Raw genomic sequence first — 17,854 nt, 5'->3', positions numbered from 1 at the left:
CTACCCTTGTCAAATGTTTATAAACATGAACACAAGGCTTCTTCCTATTGAATCACTAAGTAGGTCTCTTAGTGGCTTTCATAACTCCTAAAAGAGCTGTAGAAATGAGAAAAGACCCTAAGCCAGTCATTCAAACAGCCTTCGGCTATGTTGGCTAATTGGCTGCCCTCCTTCCCTGTCAGTCACCAACTTAAACTTCTAGAGCTCCAGAGACCAGCCCTCTAACTCTGATTCTCTGTGGACCTTCAGTTTTCTCTTATTCCCTTTCCCAGTTTCCTTTCTTGACTTGGTAATTTTCCTCCATGTTACCTTATCCAGCTACTCTTCAGGGGATCATGGGATGCCCACTGACAGGGTAATTGGTAGACATCGATGGGATATGATGGAATCTTCACCTTAAGTTAATGAATTAAAGAGTTAAAGAGGAAATTAATGGGTCCATTAATCAGGCCATGATTTAGAAAACCACAGATTGAGAATTGAAAGGGACACTATAACCTATCAAATCTGACCCTCCTCATTTTAAAGATGCAGTCCACAGAGGTAAAGTGACTAGTCCAGATTCACACAGTTAATGTGTGCCTGAAGTAGGATTCAGCCCATGTCCTCATGATTACAAGGGCAGTATTCTATCCACCACCCCAGACTGCCTCTCAATATGCCTTTCATTCTTCCTCTAAAAGTACTTATTAATAGGATCTGTTCCATTGCTGCTGAATGGAGAAGATAAAAGAGGTTTTTTTCCTTTTCAATTCTGCAACATTAGACACAAGTGACTTCTGCTCCCTAAGTCTGGGGTTTTTATTTTTTCATTAAATCCACTCCCTCTCCTGCCATACATACAATGCCTTCTTCCCTTATTTTAGTCATGATGGTGATGGCAACAGGTAAGAGAACATAAGATAAAAATGGTGGTCACAGAGCCACAAGTTTAGAACTGAAAAGATCTTCCTTATTTTACAGATGAGAAAATTGAAGAACAGAGATTGGTTAAATGACTTGCCCAAAGTCACCCAGAGGTAAGAGCTGTGATTTAAACCTAAATTCTGTCAATTCAAATCCAGCCTTTTCTCAGTTTTATTATGCTTCTGCTCAATAATGAGAGTCCTAAATGAGAATCAGAGATTTCAGTTCTAGTGCCAGCTCAGCCTCTCACCAGGTAGCTAATCAACCAATCAATAAACATTGATTAAGCCTTGCTGTACTCCAAGGACTGGGCTAAGTGCTGCTTTTGGGTAAATAACTTTCCTTCTCTAAAACTCAGTTCTTTTGCTTATAAAATGGGGAGAATATCTCCTATCCTGTCTACCTCCCTGGACTATTGTAAGGATAAAAAGAGGCAATAACAAGATAATGAAGATAATGATGATGAAGAAGATGATGATGATAACTGAAATTGATATAGCACTTTAGGGCTTGCAAAGTACTTTACATTATCATATTAGTCTCATAACAACCCTGAGAGGTAGAAAACTAAGTTTCTTATCTGTCAAATGAGCTAAAAAAGGAACTAGCAAACCACTCCAGTCCAAAAAACCCCAAATGGGGTCATGAAGACACAATCATCTTTGACATTTGAGGCTCTTTAAAAACTGGCCCCTTCCTACCTCTTATGTCCTTCCATATTTTTTTTCCTTCTATACACCATACAATCCAGCAATACCAATTTATTTGCTGTGCCTCATACATAGAGTTTTATTCTCTATTTCCCATCTCCATTCTTTTTTACTGTCTCTTTCCCTTGTCTTCTCACCCTTTCTGGACATGGCTGACTTCTTTCAACACTCAACTCAGCAACTACTTTTTGTAGGCGGCCCTTTCAGGAAGCACTTTGAGGGCAGGGACTGTTCGTATTTCTTTTTTAACCTTTCTTTAATTTCCAATATTTAGTACAAGTAACAGTTGAAGAAATTGGCCCTCAGTTTAATTGATTTGCTTAAGGTTACACAAACAATAATAATCAGAAATGAGATTTGAACCCCTGACTGCCAACTCCAAAGTTAATAATTATATTGTAATTAATATAAGGGAACTAATTATAATTTGGATAAAATAATTCCTTATCTGAGTCAGATGGCAAGGAAAAGGAGAGGCTAAAGAAAATTAGCCGTAAATTAGTCAGACTCATATTTCATCCTAGAATATGACTTTGAGGCTTCTCTGTTTCTACCACATCTAGGGAAAGGCAGGACTTCATTCTTCTCCATTCTATTTTTTTTTTTTCGATTTTTCCATCTTAGACTTAGTTTAATTTTCTTGGTATTTATTCTATTCCAGTTAACTTGGCTCAAGTTGTTTCTGTTTCCATCTGTTCCATTCAATTTGACATTTCAGCTTCCTTCCCTGACCCCCCACTTGCTCAATGTATTTCCTTTTGATTGTTCCATCGATGTCTTCCACAAACACTAGTTTCTCACAGGACCTCCTGTTATGTCTGTGGCTCGGATCATTGGCTCTCCCATTTCAGTGAGTCTCTGATACACAGATTAGACAAGAACAGGCAGGAAAAGTGACTCAGAGGGTGGAGCACTGGACTTGGCAGCAGGAAGAGCCAAGTTCAAATCCTGCCTGAAATACTTAGTAACTGTGATTCTGGACAAGATACTTTATTTCTGCTTGTCATATTTTCTTTATCTATAAAATGAAGAGGTTGGCCTCCGTGGCCCATTTCATTTCCAAATATACCTTCCTCTGAGCCTACAACAGTTTCTGAGAACCTTAAATGCTTGTCTGTGCTTATAGAATTCCCTTGTCCCTTTACCCTGCCTGACAATTAAACCTTGAAGCCTCAGCTGATCTACCTTCCTTCTTTCCTTCCTTTCTTCCTTCCTCCCTTCCTTCCTTTCTTCCTTCCTTCCTCCTTCCTTTCTTCTTTCCTCCTTCCTTCTTTTCTCTCTCCCTTCCTATTTTTTTTTCTTCCTTCTCTGTCTCTCCCTCTGTCCACATGAGGAGTCATACCCTTACATATGGGTGCTCTGTCCAAAGGAATATAAATTTGGTCACTTATATTATATATTTGGTATTTGCAGGCAAGATTTTTTTCTTCCTTATTAATTCTATCACTTCCCCCAAAAAATTTATTCCTTTGTCACATATCCTTTTTTTGAAATATAGCTGGGGAAAACTTGGCTTTGATAAAACTCATTGGGATTCAAAGAGAGTTACTTGGTTATGCTTTTAAACCCAAATCACTCTGGCTCTCCCTGATTGGCCAATAATAGGTCCTAGTCCAAGTCTCATTTGCTCATAGTTTGGGTTTAAAAGGCTCAGAGTGAGTATAAATAGCAACTGTTTCTGTTCTGGCCAGCAACCCTGAGGTTCTTCCCCTTCTGGATCGATTCTGAGAAGGCAGACAAGGTCATCTTTTGCTTCATTTCTTACCTAACCTGGATCACCCATTGGGCATTGCCTCAGTCAAAACTGAGACTGGTTAAAGACCTTAGCTTAAAAAGGCCAAAGTCTCCCCCTGCATCTGGAACCATCCTGGGCCTGGCCTATATCTTGCCAATGGACCCAGATGACTCTGGAGGACAGAGTGACGCTGATGACTTTGCACAGTTCTGACTCACTTAGATCCAATTCGCTTGCAAGTCAATATATCACCCTCCAGATGTCATTGATCCTCTTGGAGAATGAAAGACAAACAAATTCCCCTAGGGCACCCTGTGGTGACATTTGAAAACTTTTACTAATTTTGATGGGCCTACCTGCAAAGTTAGACAAAGTGAAATCAGCTTTACTAAATAAAGAGGCTGGTTACAATTGGACCTGAAGTACAACAGACAGACCCAGGCTGCTAACCTTTCTTTTCAGCGGCATCCAAACTGATATATTGAGAGGTTGAGGGACTTGATCCTGGTCACATAACTAGAATATCTTTGAGACATGATTGGAATTCAGGTCTTCCTGTTTCCAAAGCTACTTATTCATCCGATACATCCAACTACCTGCCTCTTTTGTGGTTAAAAAATAATAATAAAACTTCTCACCTGGAAGCAAGGAAATATGCATTTATTAAGCACCCAATATATTCTGGGCAGTGTACCATGCATTTTACACATTTGCTCCTTAAAACAATCATGAGAAGTAGATGTGTTGCCATCACCATTTTACAAATGAGGAAACAAGCAAAAAGAGGTTAAGTGCCATGGCCAGAAAGTATGTATCTGAGGCTGAATTTGAACTCAAGTCTTCTGGACTCTGGTTCAGAGCTCTAAACACTGCACTATTGACCGGGTAATGATCCAGCTAAGCGTGAACCTCCCATGACAACTCTTCCTTCCTTCATGATGTCCCATGAATTTGGATGAAGTTCTTTTGTCTTCATGCACATCTTCTCCATGTCTGGAATCCATTCTTTCCTCACCTTGGTCTATTAAAAATCCCTAGTTTAGGGGTAGTTAGGTGGTGCAGTGGTTACAGCACCAACCCTGAAGTCAGGAGGATCTGAGTTCAAATCTGACCTCAGACACTTAACACTTCTAGCTGCGTGGCAAGTCATTTAACCCCAGCTGCCCCAGGGGGGAAAAAATTCCTAGTTTTCTTCAGAGGTCAGCTCAAATGTTACCTCTCTCTCTCTCTCTCTTTAGAATTAGTAATTTTATTCCCTCCCCCCCCTTTTTTAAAAAAAATAATTATAACTTAAAATTACCCTGGCATGGATTCTGTCAATATAAAGTAATTATTAAATAAAAATTTTAAATAGAAAAAAAATAATTATAACTTTTTATTGACAGAACCCATGCCAGGGTAATTTTTTACAACATTATCCCTTGCACTCACTTCTGTTCCAATTTTTCCCCTCCCTCCCTCCCCCCTCCACTTCCCCCACCCCCAGCCAATGGCAAGCAGTCCTATGCATATTAAATATGTCACAGTATATCCTAGATATGTGTGCAGAACCGAACAGTTCTCTTGTTGCACAAGAAGAATTGGATTCAGAAGGTATAAATAACCCGGAAAGAAAAACAAAAATGCAAATAGTTTACATTCATCAAATGTTATCTCTTATGTGAAGCTTTCCCTGATCATTTGACTCCCCTTTCAACCTCCTCCCATTATCTTGAATTGAGCTTCTATCCTACTTGGGAAAGACATGTAAAGGGTGGCTACATGGGTAGGGTTTTGGGGCTTTCCTGGAGGGAAAGAGGTAAAAAAACATTGACCAAAATGAAAGTACACAGAAAGTGCTTAATAAACGCTTATTGGTTAGTTGAGAGGTTAAAAATTATTAAAAGCATCTACTGAATAGATCTTACCTTAAGATATATATGTCCTGAGGACAAACTAAGAAGATTGCCAATATTTACTAGGTATAGTGAATATTGAATATAATAACTATTGAAATAATCTGTTTTCTTTGTTAGATACAGAGGTATGGTAAATTCTAGAGTTTATTTCCTTTTATATTGAATGGGGATAAAGGAAAGTTATATGTAAAACAAAGGGAAGGTGACACGACTGACAAACAAGGCAGAGAGAGCTGCTTTTGGTGGGGACATAGAAAATTTAGATGAAGCAGAGATTATACTGGTTTACTAGGACCATCCCATAGATCACACTTAGTGTTGTTCAGAGTTGGTTCTGGTCAATTGTGTGTTCCATCTTGCTTTATAGACATAGTATGATTTCTCTCCTCAGAGAACATATAATTAAAAAGGAGGAAAAGATACAAGAGAAGGTTTATTACACATAGTTTAAAAAAAAAAAGTGTTATGATTCCAGGTCTAAGAGAGGTGGTCAACCATGACTTTTTGATGGAAGGAATCAAGGAAGACTTCTTGAAGGAGATCACTTTCAAATATTTGGCAGACTTTCAGTCTATTGAAAAGTCCATATACCAAAAAATCCTTTTCAGCTTAGCAGAAAATAACAGTTTAAATTCTCTGGTTTAGCCTTTGAGAATCCAAGGCTATCTCCATGCAAGGACACTAATGGAAGAACTTACACATAATGAAGTGCAAATGGGGAAATCCTTGTTTGTGAGTTAGTTTTAATAAGGGAGAGGAAGGAACACTCCCCTATGGAGGCTGGGAAATCCAAGAGGACAGAAGATAGAGCATAGAATAGGTGTGTTTTAAGGTGTTGGGATCAAACCCTCACCCCAGTATTTTCTAAAGTCAGCCCAGTTTCCAGAGTCCAATGGCCTTTAGCTTCAGGGACCTTGCCTGATGAGTAGTCTGCTTGCAAACTAAAAAGAAAAATGTTCTCTTTCAATTTCAGACGCTGCCCAATGTTTTCCTAAAGCAGGCAATCCTGAACAAATCAACCCCAGGTTGCCCTCCCACTCAGCTTCTTTCCTTCCCAGCTAGATGAGAACTGAATCAACTATGATGACAAAGCCCCTTCAATTGTTGGGAGGGACAATTTGGGGGCCTAATCCTATCCATGTGTTCTCCCTAAAGGAAATCCAGCAGCACACAGGCGCCTATGAAAATCAGCTGCCTCTTTCTGACTTCTGCCCACCTCAAAATTTTCCATTTTTCAGCAGGCAATGTGAACAAGTGGTATTTGTCATGAAGCAAGCTTAATTCACAGTTAATGGATTTGATAATATCTTTACCTTGTGGTGCTCAAGTCAACACATCAAGTCGAGAAGCATTATTAAGTGGCTACTGTTTGCCAAGCACTGTGCCAAGTGTTGGGAATACAAGTTAAAAAACTCAGACTAATGGAGATAGGGCAGGTGAGGAAAGAAGTCAGCATGCAAATAACTATGTACAAACAAGATAAATTGGAAGTAGTCAATGTAGCTCATGTTTCTATAACACTTTCATATTTACAAAGCATTTCCTTCAAAACAATCCCACCTGGTAAGAAAAGCAGATGTGATTATCCCCAATTTACACACATGGAAACAGTTTCAGAGAGATTGAGCGATTTACCCATCCATGATCCAACAACTAGTGAATATCAAAGCTGGGTGCTATCGAATCCACTAGCTTCATTTTTAGGGGAAGGCAATGATGTCCAGGGATTGATCAGCTGGCATGACTTCCCTCCCCATTATTCTACATGCATATATAATTATTATATCTATATACATATAGATATATATCTATATCTGTCCAAGCTACTCAGCTACTTCATCCACTTCTGTCCCCTTCTTTTGCCTTCAGTCTTTCCTAACATTAAGATCTTTTCCAATGAGTCTTATCTTCTCATTATGTGGTCAACGTATTTAACTTCAGCTTCAGTATTTGACCTACTATCCTAAATTAATATAAGTATTGACTGATTTGACTTCATTGCTGTCCGAGGGTCTCCCCAAAATCTTCTCCCACACCACAATTCAAAAACATCAATTCCAAAGCATTTGGCTTTCCTTATACTCTAACTTTCACAGCCATACATTGTTAGGAAAAAATATTACTTTGACTATTGCAGACTTTTGTCAGCAAGGTGATGTCTCTGCCTTTTGGTATACTGTCCAAATTTGCCATATAGTGTATAGAGAAAAACTATCTCCAGCCATCCTGATCTGTATCTTTTTGTATTTAAAAAAAATTTCTTTTTAAAAGAAATAATAGCTTTTTATTTTCAAAAGACATGAAAAGATAGTTTTCAACCTTGCAAAACCTTGTGTTCCAATTTTTTGTCCTTCCCTTACCCTTCTCTCCTCCCCTAGACAGCAATGTCTAGGTATAGGTTAAATATGTGTAATTCTTGTAAACATATTTCCATATTTATTATGCTGCACAAGAAAAATCAGATCAAAAAGGAAAAAAATGAGAAAGGAGAAAAAAAAACAAGCAAACAACAATAAAAAGGTGAAAATACTATGTTGTGATCCATATATATAAGTTCCCATAGCCCTCTCTGGGTGCAGATGGCTCTCTTCATCTCCTCTAATGGAATTGGCCTGAATCACCTCATTGTTGAAAAGGGATGTCCATCACTCGATCATCGCATAATCTTGTTGCTGTGCACAACGTTTTCTTGGTTCTACTCATTTCACCGAGCATTAGTTCATGTAAGTCTCTCCAGACCTTTCTGAAATCATCCTATTGCTGATCTATATCTTTGCAATGCACCCAGATGGCTCTGCAGGAGAAAGTGAGGCAGGTAACCTTGCACAACCTTCCCTCCCTTAAATCCAATAATCATGTCATGATATCACCTTTCTGACATTATGGTCCTCTTCAAGAATAAAGGACAAACAACAACGATTTATATTTATGCTTTAGAGACTTATAAATATATAGCTAAATTCTGGTCAGTAGCATGAATGATGAATCTGCAAAGCAGTTGCATTATTCAGATTTACACTTTATATGGGCTGGAGCCAACGATCATATTTTATATAATCATAACTTTTAATATAATTTTAACTATAATAGTAAAAATTCAAATACATGTGACTACTTCATGGAATTCATTATTCACACTAATCAGGACCTCCTTATACCTGTTGTCTTCCTTCTTAAAGTATAAACTCTTAGAGAATAAGGGATTATTGGGGCAGCTAGGTGGTACAGTGGATAGAGCACTAACTCTGAAGCCAGAGTTCAAATCTGGCCTCAGACACTTAACACTTCCAAACTGTGTGACCCTAGGCAAGTCACTTTGCCTTAGGGGAAAAAAAAAAAGAAAAGAAAAAAAATTAGTGCATATGTTTAACTAGAAAAAAATGAAAATTTTAAAGAGAAGGAAAGGGAAAGCGAATAAGGGATTATTTCATCCTTGTGACTGTATCTCTGATACTCAGAACTATGTCACTGGCACATAGTAAATACTTAATAACCACTTACTGATTGACTGCTCTGTATACATATGTATATATATTGCTAAGGCAATTGGATTAAGTGACTTGTTCAGGATCACATAGCTAGGAAGTGTTAAATGTTTGAGATCAGATTTGAACTCAGGTCCTCCTGACTTCAGGGGTGGTCTCTATCCACTGCCCACCTAAGTGCCCCCTGTTGATATGCCTTTGTATTTGTTTATTTGTGTATAGACATACGATATTTAGATAAGGAGAATATTAGCTTGTTGGGGGCAAGGCTTATTTTAGTTTTTCCGTTTGCTCCTCCATCATCTACCACAGTACTGTGTGTAGGTATTTAATAACATCACTTTGCTGACAAAGATCTGTAATGTCAAAGCCATATTTTTTCATATACACCTGTGAGATTTGGACCATAAGGAAAGCTGAGCACTGCAGAAACAATACTTTCAAATTGTGATACTGGAGACTCCTGAAAATTTCTTGAATAACAAGGAGGTCAAATCAGTCAATACTTAAAGAAATTAATTCAGGCTATTCACTGGAAGATTAAAAATTGAAGCTAAAACTTAAATATTCTGGTCATATAATGAAAAGGCAGGAGTCATTGGGAAAGACTGAAGGCAAAAGGAAAAGGTGATGGCAGAGGATGAGATGTTTAGATGGTGGTGTACAGAGATAATAAACAAGAATAGGAACAGATTTCAAGTGATGGATTGAAGGACCTGGTGTCCATATTGAAGGACCATGTCCATGACATGTCCATATGTCATGATTGAACAACCACAAGAAGTGCTTAACAAATACTTTTTTGCTCAGACCTGCCATAAGAAAGTGGCAAAACTGGAACCGACTTCCTTGGCTTCCAGTGGGGTGCTCTTGCCTTCCTACTAATTCATCTTTCCCGTCTGCTTACTTGTTACTTGTCCTTACACACTCTACACTTTAACCAAAATATCCTACTTGTTATCTTCCACCTCCAAGCTATGACTCATGCCTAAGAGGTTCTCACTATACAGCTCTGCTTCTAGAAACCCCACGTTCTGTTAAAGGTCCAATTCAAATGTCACTTTCCTTAAGAGGCTCTTTCTGATTCTGCAAATTATAATTACTGCTTCCCCATCATACTTATTTTGTATAAATGTTCTATTTGATTTTTCATGAATGTGTTGTATTTCTCGTGCTCCTTTCCAGTAGATTATAAACTCTCCAAGATCAAGCTATCTTTCATTGTATCCTCAGAGACCATCATCCTGACTGGCATATAATAAATACTTAGTAAATACTTGCTGATAGAGTAAATGCATACACTGTATCTCATTAAGACTTTCCCCTGCCTATTGAATGAGGAGTCTCTATTTTATAATACATCTTAACACATTATATTCTAGCACAATAAAATAAGTGAAAACATCTAGACATCTACGAGCTAAAAGAGACCTGGGTTGCCTGAGAAAGAACCATCCATAGATATCTGGATGAATGCAGTGGATAAATTATCTAATCATGTCTATTAGGAAATAGAAAAAACTGATAATCACATATTGTGACCATCAGGATCCCTGAGCCCAAGAAATTCCTGGAAATGGCAAGGTGGTCCCCAGTCCCATCCAGTCCCCACCATTTGAACCAGTGACCATCTACCCACCCTGGGAGGTGAGGGGGAGACCAAGTCCGCCTGGTTGTGCCCTCCTTTGGGTCCTGAAGACTCACCTGACATGTCAGAGGCTGGACTGAGAATCATGAAGGCATCAGAGAGGCCGGCTTTCACAGGGTGCTGGGTGGAATTGATGTCCAAGACAGACATTGGGATCTGAAAGGGGGAGAAGATCCTGAAGAGACCTGGTCTGCTTGGACACATCACTTAGGAGAGACAAGGGCAGGCAGAATGACCATGAACTTTACATCCCAATAACCATGAACTTTTCCCCAGCTCTGAAAAGCTGTTCCTCTCCTGTCCCCACAAACTAACCCACCCTACTACACTTAGGTAATTCCATTCAGACCTTAACACATGCAGAGAAGGTTTTAGACTGAGCTCCTGTGGTGACCCCTTAGTGTCTGATGGATCAAATCTAAATTCCTCATCTTAACCTTTAATAATACTCCAAAACTAGCATTCATTCACCCCTCAACTCGTGACTCTTTTACTTTGATCAATTTGTTCATCATCCTCTATACTGGACCACCCTTTATGCCTTTGCTCAGCCCTGAAACCTCTCTATTTGTTCTACCAAGACCATGTTCATTTTGCACATGCAGGAAGATCTCTAGCTTTGGAATCAGAGAACTCACAGAATAACCTAATTTTTGGGTTAAAAGGGATTTGAGCAATCATCCAATCCAACCCAAACCTGACAAAGAATTCCCATTATATATATTTAATAGGCCAAGCTTGACTCAAAGACCTCCAGTGAAAAGGATCCCACTGCCTCCCAAGGCAGACCATTCATCTTTGGGACTTTGGGGAAGTTTTTCTTTATATTAAACTGAAATTTGACTCTGAATTTTTGACCTATTAATCCTGGTTCTGCCTTCAGGGTCAAGGAAAACAGTCTAGTTCTTCTTCTATCTAGTCACAAAAATATTAGAAGGCAACTGCAAGTAGCCTTCTTCTTTCTCCAGGTTAACCATCCCCAATTCTTTCAATCAATCATTAAATAGCCTGGACTCAAGGCTATTTTATCATTCAGTTTATCCTTTTCTGGAGACTTGCATACTTATTAATATTTTTAATGGGATGTGCAGATGCTAACTTATTCACATAAAATCTGAGTAGGGCAAGACTGAAAAGGACCTATTCTAGGAGTTAGACCTCTCTTATTTACATTCCTACTTTGCATTAGCATTAGGGACTGCCATATCACACTGTGAACTCATATTGAATTTGCATTACAGAAAAATTCCCAGATCTTTTTCAGAAAATTTTTTTAGCCATATTTCTTGCAACTTGTACTTCTAATGTTGATTTCTTGAAACCAAGTGTAAGACTTTAGAGTGACCCCCAATTAAATTTCATCTCCTTAGTTTCATCCTGATTTTTTAGCTTAGTATCTGTCATCAGTTGTGTTCATTACATGATTCAGGGCAAAAAATGGTTGACTTGGAGCCAGAAAGACTCAAGTTCAAGTCCTAACTTTGACACTTATTAACTGTGTGACCTGAGCAAACCTCCTTCAGCCTACTTTCCATAACTGTAAAACAGAGATTACAAGAACACCTATCTCACAGGATCAAATGAACGAGTACATTTAAAGCCCTTTGTAAACCTAAAGTACTACATAAATGCTAGCCAATATTATTATTATTATTAAAGTCTTGATTCTATTATTCATATTACTATCTCAGTTATTACTGTTTGTCCTTCATTCTCAAAGAGGACCATGACATGAGGGAGATGATATTATGACATGAAAGTGAATTGGATTTAACTACAGGAGGGCTGTGCAAGGTCACTTTCCTCACTTTCTCCTCCAGAGCCATCTGAATTCAGTGGGAAGACATAGCTCAGGACAACTAGAGATGGCCCGAGATGCAGTGGGAGACCTTGGTCTTTTTTAAGCTAAGGTTTTCAACAGGTCTCAATTTGACTGGGGTAGCACCCATTGAGGCAAAGAATCTCCTTTTTCACTTAGTCCCCAAACTGAAAAGCCTCTTAGCAATCATCTAATCTCATCTCTTTCTTTTATAATTGAAGTAATTGAGTTCAGTTTCCTTTGATCTTATGACTTCCCAAAATAGTCCTGTTTAACAATTCCTTCTTCCAGGAAGCCCTCCCTGATTAACTCCATTACATCAATCACTTCTTTACTCTGAATCATCTCAGACCTCCAAAATAATATTTTTTGGGGGTAGGCAAGCAGGGTTAAGTGACTTGCCCAGAGTCACATAGCTAGTAAATGTGTGAGGCTATATTTTAACTAAAATCATCCTGTCTCCAGGGCTAGTGCTCTATCCACCTAGCTGCCTTTATCCCAAATTATTTTTGCATTTAATTTGTTGGAACTAATTTGCACATGAGGGTATGTGCATGTATGAGTTTGAAAGCAGAAGCCTTGTCTTATGTTGCACTTCAGTGTCCCCGACAGGATTCAGCAAGTTCAACAAATTTTCTAGGGACTGCTCAAATGCTATTAGTTGACTATATTTCCTTGGCTTCCCAGGCCAAAGAATCGCAGAAGATTGGAGCTGGGAGAAATCTTAGGCAAGAAAACACAGACTATCAAAGCTGGGAAGAACCTAGTCGAATTCCTATATTTTACATTTGAAGAAACTGAGACCCAATCCGTATCAATGGGATCACACATCCACTGTAGCCTCACAGTGGATCTCTTTACTTTTAAACCAGTGCCATTTTTATCATACGATGTATGGTGTTTCTTATGTTTTAGTTTTTGGCAGGCAATATCTCGTAATGGCTAATATGGTGGACTTGACATTAGCAGAACTAAGTTTGAATTCTGCTTTCAGGCTCTTAACCGCTGTGTGATCATTGGGGCAGCTAGGTGGATAGAGTTCTGAGTCCTGAGTTCAAATCCAGCCTCGGACACTTTCTGGCTATGTGACCCTGGACAAGTCACTTAACCCTGTTTGCTCAGTTTTCTCATTTGTAAAATGAGCTGGAGAAGGAAATGGCAAACCACTCCAGTACCTTTGCCAAGAAACCCCAGCTAGCATCATAAAGAGTGGAACATGATTGAACAACAACAATCATAACGTGTTCATTTAGCTTCTCAGTTTCCTCATCTGTAGAAGGGGGATATCATTGGCTCGCATTATTTATCCTTCAGGGTTGGGAGGAGTAGATTTTTTAAACTTTAAAGCACTTTATAAATTGGAATTATCATGTTGTTTAGATTTCACTCCCTGACAAGTTATACCAATTGTATGTCAATTCTCAGTTATCTGTTTTGTGAACTGTCTATGGCGAATCTTTCATCCTTTCTGCCAAACAACACAGTTTAGAGGCCAGCTGTTATGTGCCTACAGAATGCACGACTCTTTCCATGTCATCCTGTGCCAAAAGTAATTTGGAAGATAAAGTTACACCCTTCTCTCAAAAAGCATTGAGTGAATTCCAGAACTAAATTAGATTGCGTTCTTAGATTAATCATTCCAGGGCTTTCCTCCATGTGTGTGGGTAATTGGAAGTTATATGTGTCTTCTCTATTTCCTACCCATCCCTGCCCCCCTCATCCTCACCTCAATTCAGTTGCTTCATTGATGATATTAATTATATATAATAATATTTAAATATATATATCACATCATAAGGTCATATAATCATATTATAGCTGACATTTCTATAATTCTTTGTCTTAAAAACTTCTTCCTACATATATTAACCCTAACTCAAGCTCTAAGTCCTTGGATCTCATAACAACCCTGTGAGGCTACAGTGGATGTGTGATCCCATTGATATGGACAATCCCATCCCTCAAAGCAGATCAATACCTTTACCTGTCCTTCTCATCCTGTTTCACTCTAATTCATGCCCTCCTAGGAATCCTCCAGAAGGACTCCACCCACCGTGCTGGGGACCCTTCTTCAGATTCTATGATGTTACAAGCCTGCTAATGATTCCAGGGCACAAGTGCAGCCCAAACTTCTTTGCCTCTGCCCCCGGCCCAGCTCCCAGCTGGCTTGACCCAGCCTTCTCCATCGAGGTCAGATGGATCTGATCTGGTACTCTTGTGCTCTCAGTGGCCCATTCCTAAAGAGCCTTGAAGGCAAATTATCTTCTCCCTGAATATTCTATCAACTTCCCTTTTACTTCCCTGGTCATCCACAACGCTGAGCACCTCAGTCAAGGTGAGATTTAGATTCCCATGCAACATTAGGTGTTATTATGAAGCTTGATGCCAGATCTATTCAAAGAGAGTTTCTAGCCAGTGCTCTTTTGGCCATAACGCTCCAAGTAGCATCCTGTGTCTCTGATCAATGGGAGAGAGGGAAGGTAGAATATGGATTCAACTAGATGGGTTTGTGTGAAGGGCCACTGGCTCCCTTTGCCTTTGAATTATTTATTCCAGAAATTAGACAAATGCCATAGATGTGTTCTAATTGGTAAATAACTATAAATTCTAAAGGTTCCTGAGAGACCTTCAAAAGGTTCCTGAAGTGGCAGTGGCTATGGAAGTGAGAAGATAAATATGTTAGTTTCACTGTCCCTAATGGTAAACAAATTTGTTATAAAAATCTGTGCTAAAATCCTGTATCAGAGATGTTGGGAGAAGGAAAGAAGACAGAATTTAGTTATGTAGTTGAACAGTACCTAACCCAGATGAAATGTAAAATGGCTAATTAGCAGTGCTGCAAACTGTTTTATATTCTAAGTGTTTAAACATTACCCATCCAATCTATTGTTACCATGGTAACAGGTTCCTGAATCTGGGTAATTTTATTAATGTGCACTGTAATTTTTCCATGATTAGCAGATCTTTCTGTGTAGAAATAAATTTCTTGTTTTAGAATTGATAAATAGTATGTTTTGAGTACTTCTTTTAATTCCGGCTTCTCCACCTTTGGGGAATCTCTTAGTTTTGAAAGCCATAACTTTACTATACATACTATTGTCCCTAAATGAAAAGGTTTATTAGCAGAAAAATAAATTTTAGAATAGATAACCTAATTCCTTTAATTAAAAGTCAGGCTTCCTTAGTATCAACCTCAGTCCAGTAACCAAATGTCTAGCTATAGAATAACTGTGGAACTGCAGCCCTTGTGAGTACAACGTGGTTTCTCAGTACTGGACAAGGATATATAAAATAAATGCAATAAATGCTACTACTACTACTAGTATGAGGCTAGTAGTAGCCTCATACAATTTGAGCTGAACTTTGAAGAAACCTAGGGTTTCTTAGTAGTGAAGAGGAAGCAGGGCATTACAGACACAAGGGGACAGCTTGTTCAAAGACAGGGTGACAGGAGATGGGAGCTTCTAAATACATAGTTTATTATAATGTCATTATGTACAATATACAACTTACACACAAAAAATTAAAAATTAAAAAAGGATGCAAAAAAAGCTGAAACAATATTTGATCCTAGGATTAACAGGAAGCTGCTGAAGTTTACTGATTGAGAATATGTGAGAATTGTGCTGTAGGAATAACAAAAAAGTCTGGACCACAGAGTATGTGAAGGAGAGTAATGTTACCATTCTTTTTTTTTTTCTTTTGAAATTTTATTTTTCATTTTTTCCAATTACATTTCAATTTTCTTGGAAAGGTAAGTTAGAAAGGTTATCCAAGGTTTCAAAAGCCAAGCAGAGGATTGGATTCTAGAAACAATTAGGAACCACTGGAGTTTCTCAAACAGGGGAGTGAAATGATTAGGTCTGTGCTTCAGGAATATCAATCTGACATAATGGATGTGGAGGATGAAAGTGTCCTCTCTTTTTCAAATAACTAAAGGATTTATTCCTTGGTGCTGTCAGAATTGTGTCCCTTCAGCCTAAACTTCTTTTTTGTAGAATGAATGGATAAAAGGCACCTTATTAAAAATGCTTATTATGTGACAAGCAATCTACTAAATGCTAGGGCTACAATTATAAAAATGAGACAGTCCCTGCCCTCAAGAAGCTTACATTCAAATAGGAGGAGGTGATACGCATAAAAAAGTGATGGCCAAGAACGGATGTTTCAGTTTGGGAAGGTCCTGGTTATTTTTCTGCCTTTCTTTCAGTGCCATTTCTATTCCCTTAGGCTGCATAATCAGGACTGTGTTAGAACAGAACAAATGTGGTGACTTCATTGTTTGATGGTAAAAAGAGGTTTTTTTTTTTTTTTTAAATAAAATTTTTGCTGAAAAGAGTAGGGAAGAAGACAAGGGAGGAATCCGTTGGGGGTGGGGTGGGGAGGTTAATAGCAGGGCAAGTTAAGGAGCAAAATTAAGCAAAGAGTCAATAGGGACAGGAAAAATATGTGTGTGTGTGGGTGTATGTATATATCTACATATGTATACACAAATATATCCTTTTTTAACTACAGACTGCTTGAGAGTGGTGGTGGAGATGAAAAGGGGAAAAATAAAATTAAAAAGATGTGCAGCAGAGAACAAAAGAATGATTTACAAGAAAGTAAAAATGAACACTTATGAATATAATTTCTTCTACTAATATGTATATTTTCTTGAACTGGTAATTTGATATTATATATTTTGAATCCTCCCTGATGTTCTGCTGGGCACATGACAATGTTCTTTTTTATTTTGTATCCCTATCTGGTTTTCTTTTTTTCTTATTTTATTTTTTTAAATAAAATAAAAGAGAGAAAAGTAAAATAAAATATCTACTCTAAAAATATAATAAAATAGAATTTTTAAAAATTATCACTAAGATGCAAATCTGAGCTACTTTAAAAAAAAATCTTTGCTGATATTTTCTAATGTTTGTCTGTTGTCTTTCCAGTTTCATCACTAAATACTTTGGGGATTGGTTTTGGTTAACTGAGTATCTCACCGAAATTTCTTTAAATTTACTTCTTCTTCTTCTACTACTTCTCATTATTTTTATATGGCTTATAATCTTCCATCATCTTGCATAAGTTTTTACAAATTAATTTATATTCTTAACTGCTGTTGCCCTTGGGCACCATATTCCAGCAAAGATATCAGCTGAATGAGGCAGTTTCTTGGTTCTTTGGTCTTTTCCTTATAACAAATGTGCCTACACATGCACTATATAATGATATCTGGTCCAGAGTTTGCAACCTGGTATGTGATGTAATGTATATGTATCTGCATATGATCTGTGTGTTGAGTCTCACAGGTTCTCAAGATTAGAAAGGATCTCTGATGCCTTTGAGGAAAAGATCTCAGGATCCCAAGAAGGATCTCTGATGCAAATGGTCATCTATCTTTTGCTTAAGAACCTTCAGTGAAAAGAAATTCAATTCTTCCTGAGGCAGCTCACTCCATTTTAGGAGAGCTTTAATTGTTAGGAAGATTTTCTAGTGTGTTATGGTGAATAGAATAACAGATATAGAGTCAGGAAGAACTGGCTTTGCAACCCACCTCTGATCCTAGCTGTGTGACTAGGAGCAAATCACTTAAGCTTTGGGTCTGTTTTTTCAGTGGTACTAACCTCATAGGGTTGCTGTGGGGCCTAAATATGATTATATGCAAAAA

General features: G+C 38.1%; 1 protein-coding gene and 1 long non-coding RNA gene across 2 annotated transcripts in view; one reads left to right on the top strand and one right to left on the bottom strand.

The window, feature by feature from the left end:
- The window catches only part of PLXDC1 (plexin domain containing 1), a 106,021-nt gene that overhangs the window by 39,872 nt on the left and 48,295 nt on the right, over positions 1-17,854 (bottom strand). The window contains exon 7 of the mRNA XM_051994642.1: positions 10,439-10,538. Within this exon, the coding sequence (XP_051850602.1) occupies positions 10,439-10,538 (100 nt within the window). The remainder of the gene's footprint in view (positions 1-10,438; positions 10,539-17,854) is intronic.
- The window catches only part of LOC127560230 (uncharacterized), a 39,151-nt gene that overhangs the window by 13,538 nt on the left and 7,759 nt on the right, over positions 1-17,854 (top strand). Inside the window, exon 2 of the long non-coding RNA XR_007953286.1 lies at positions 964-1,019. This is a non-coding gene — a long non-coding RNA (uncharacterized LOC127560230). The remainder of the gene's footprint in view (positions 1-963; positions 1,020-17,854) is intronic.

The sequence above is a fragment of the Antechinus flavipes genome, chromosome 4 (assembly GCF_016432865.1).
Source record: "Antechinus flavipes isolate AdamAnt ecotype Samford, QLD, Australia chromosome 4, AdamAnt_v2, whole genome shotgun sequence".
Taxonomy (NCBI): Eukaryota; Metazoa; Chordata; class Mammalia; order Dasyuromorphia; family Dasyuridae; genus Antechinus; species Antechinus flavipes.
The sequence above is the reverse complement of the archived record's forward strand: the minus strand, read 5'-3'. Positions and strand labels throughout refer to the sequence as shown.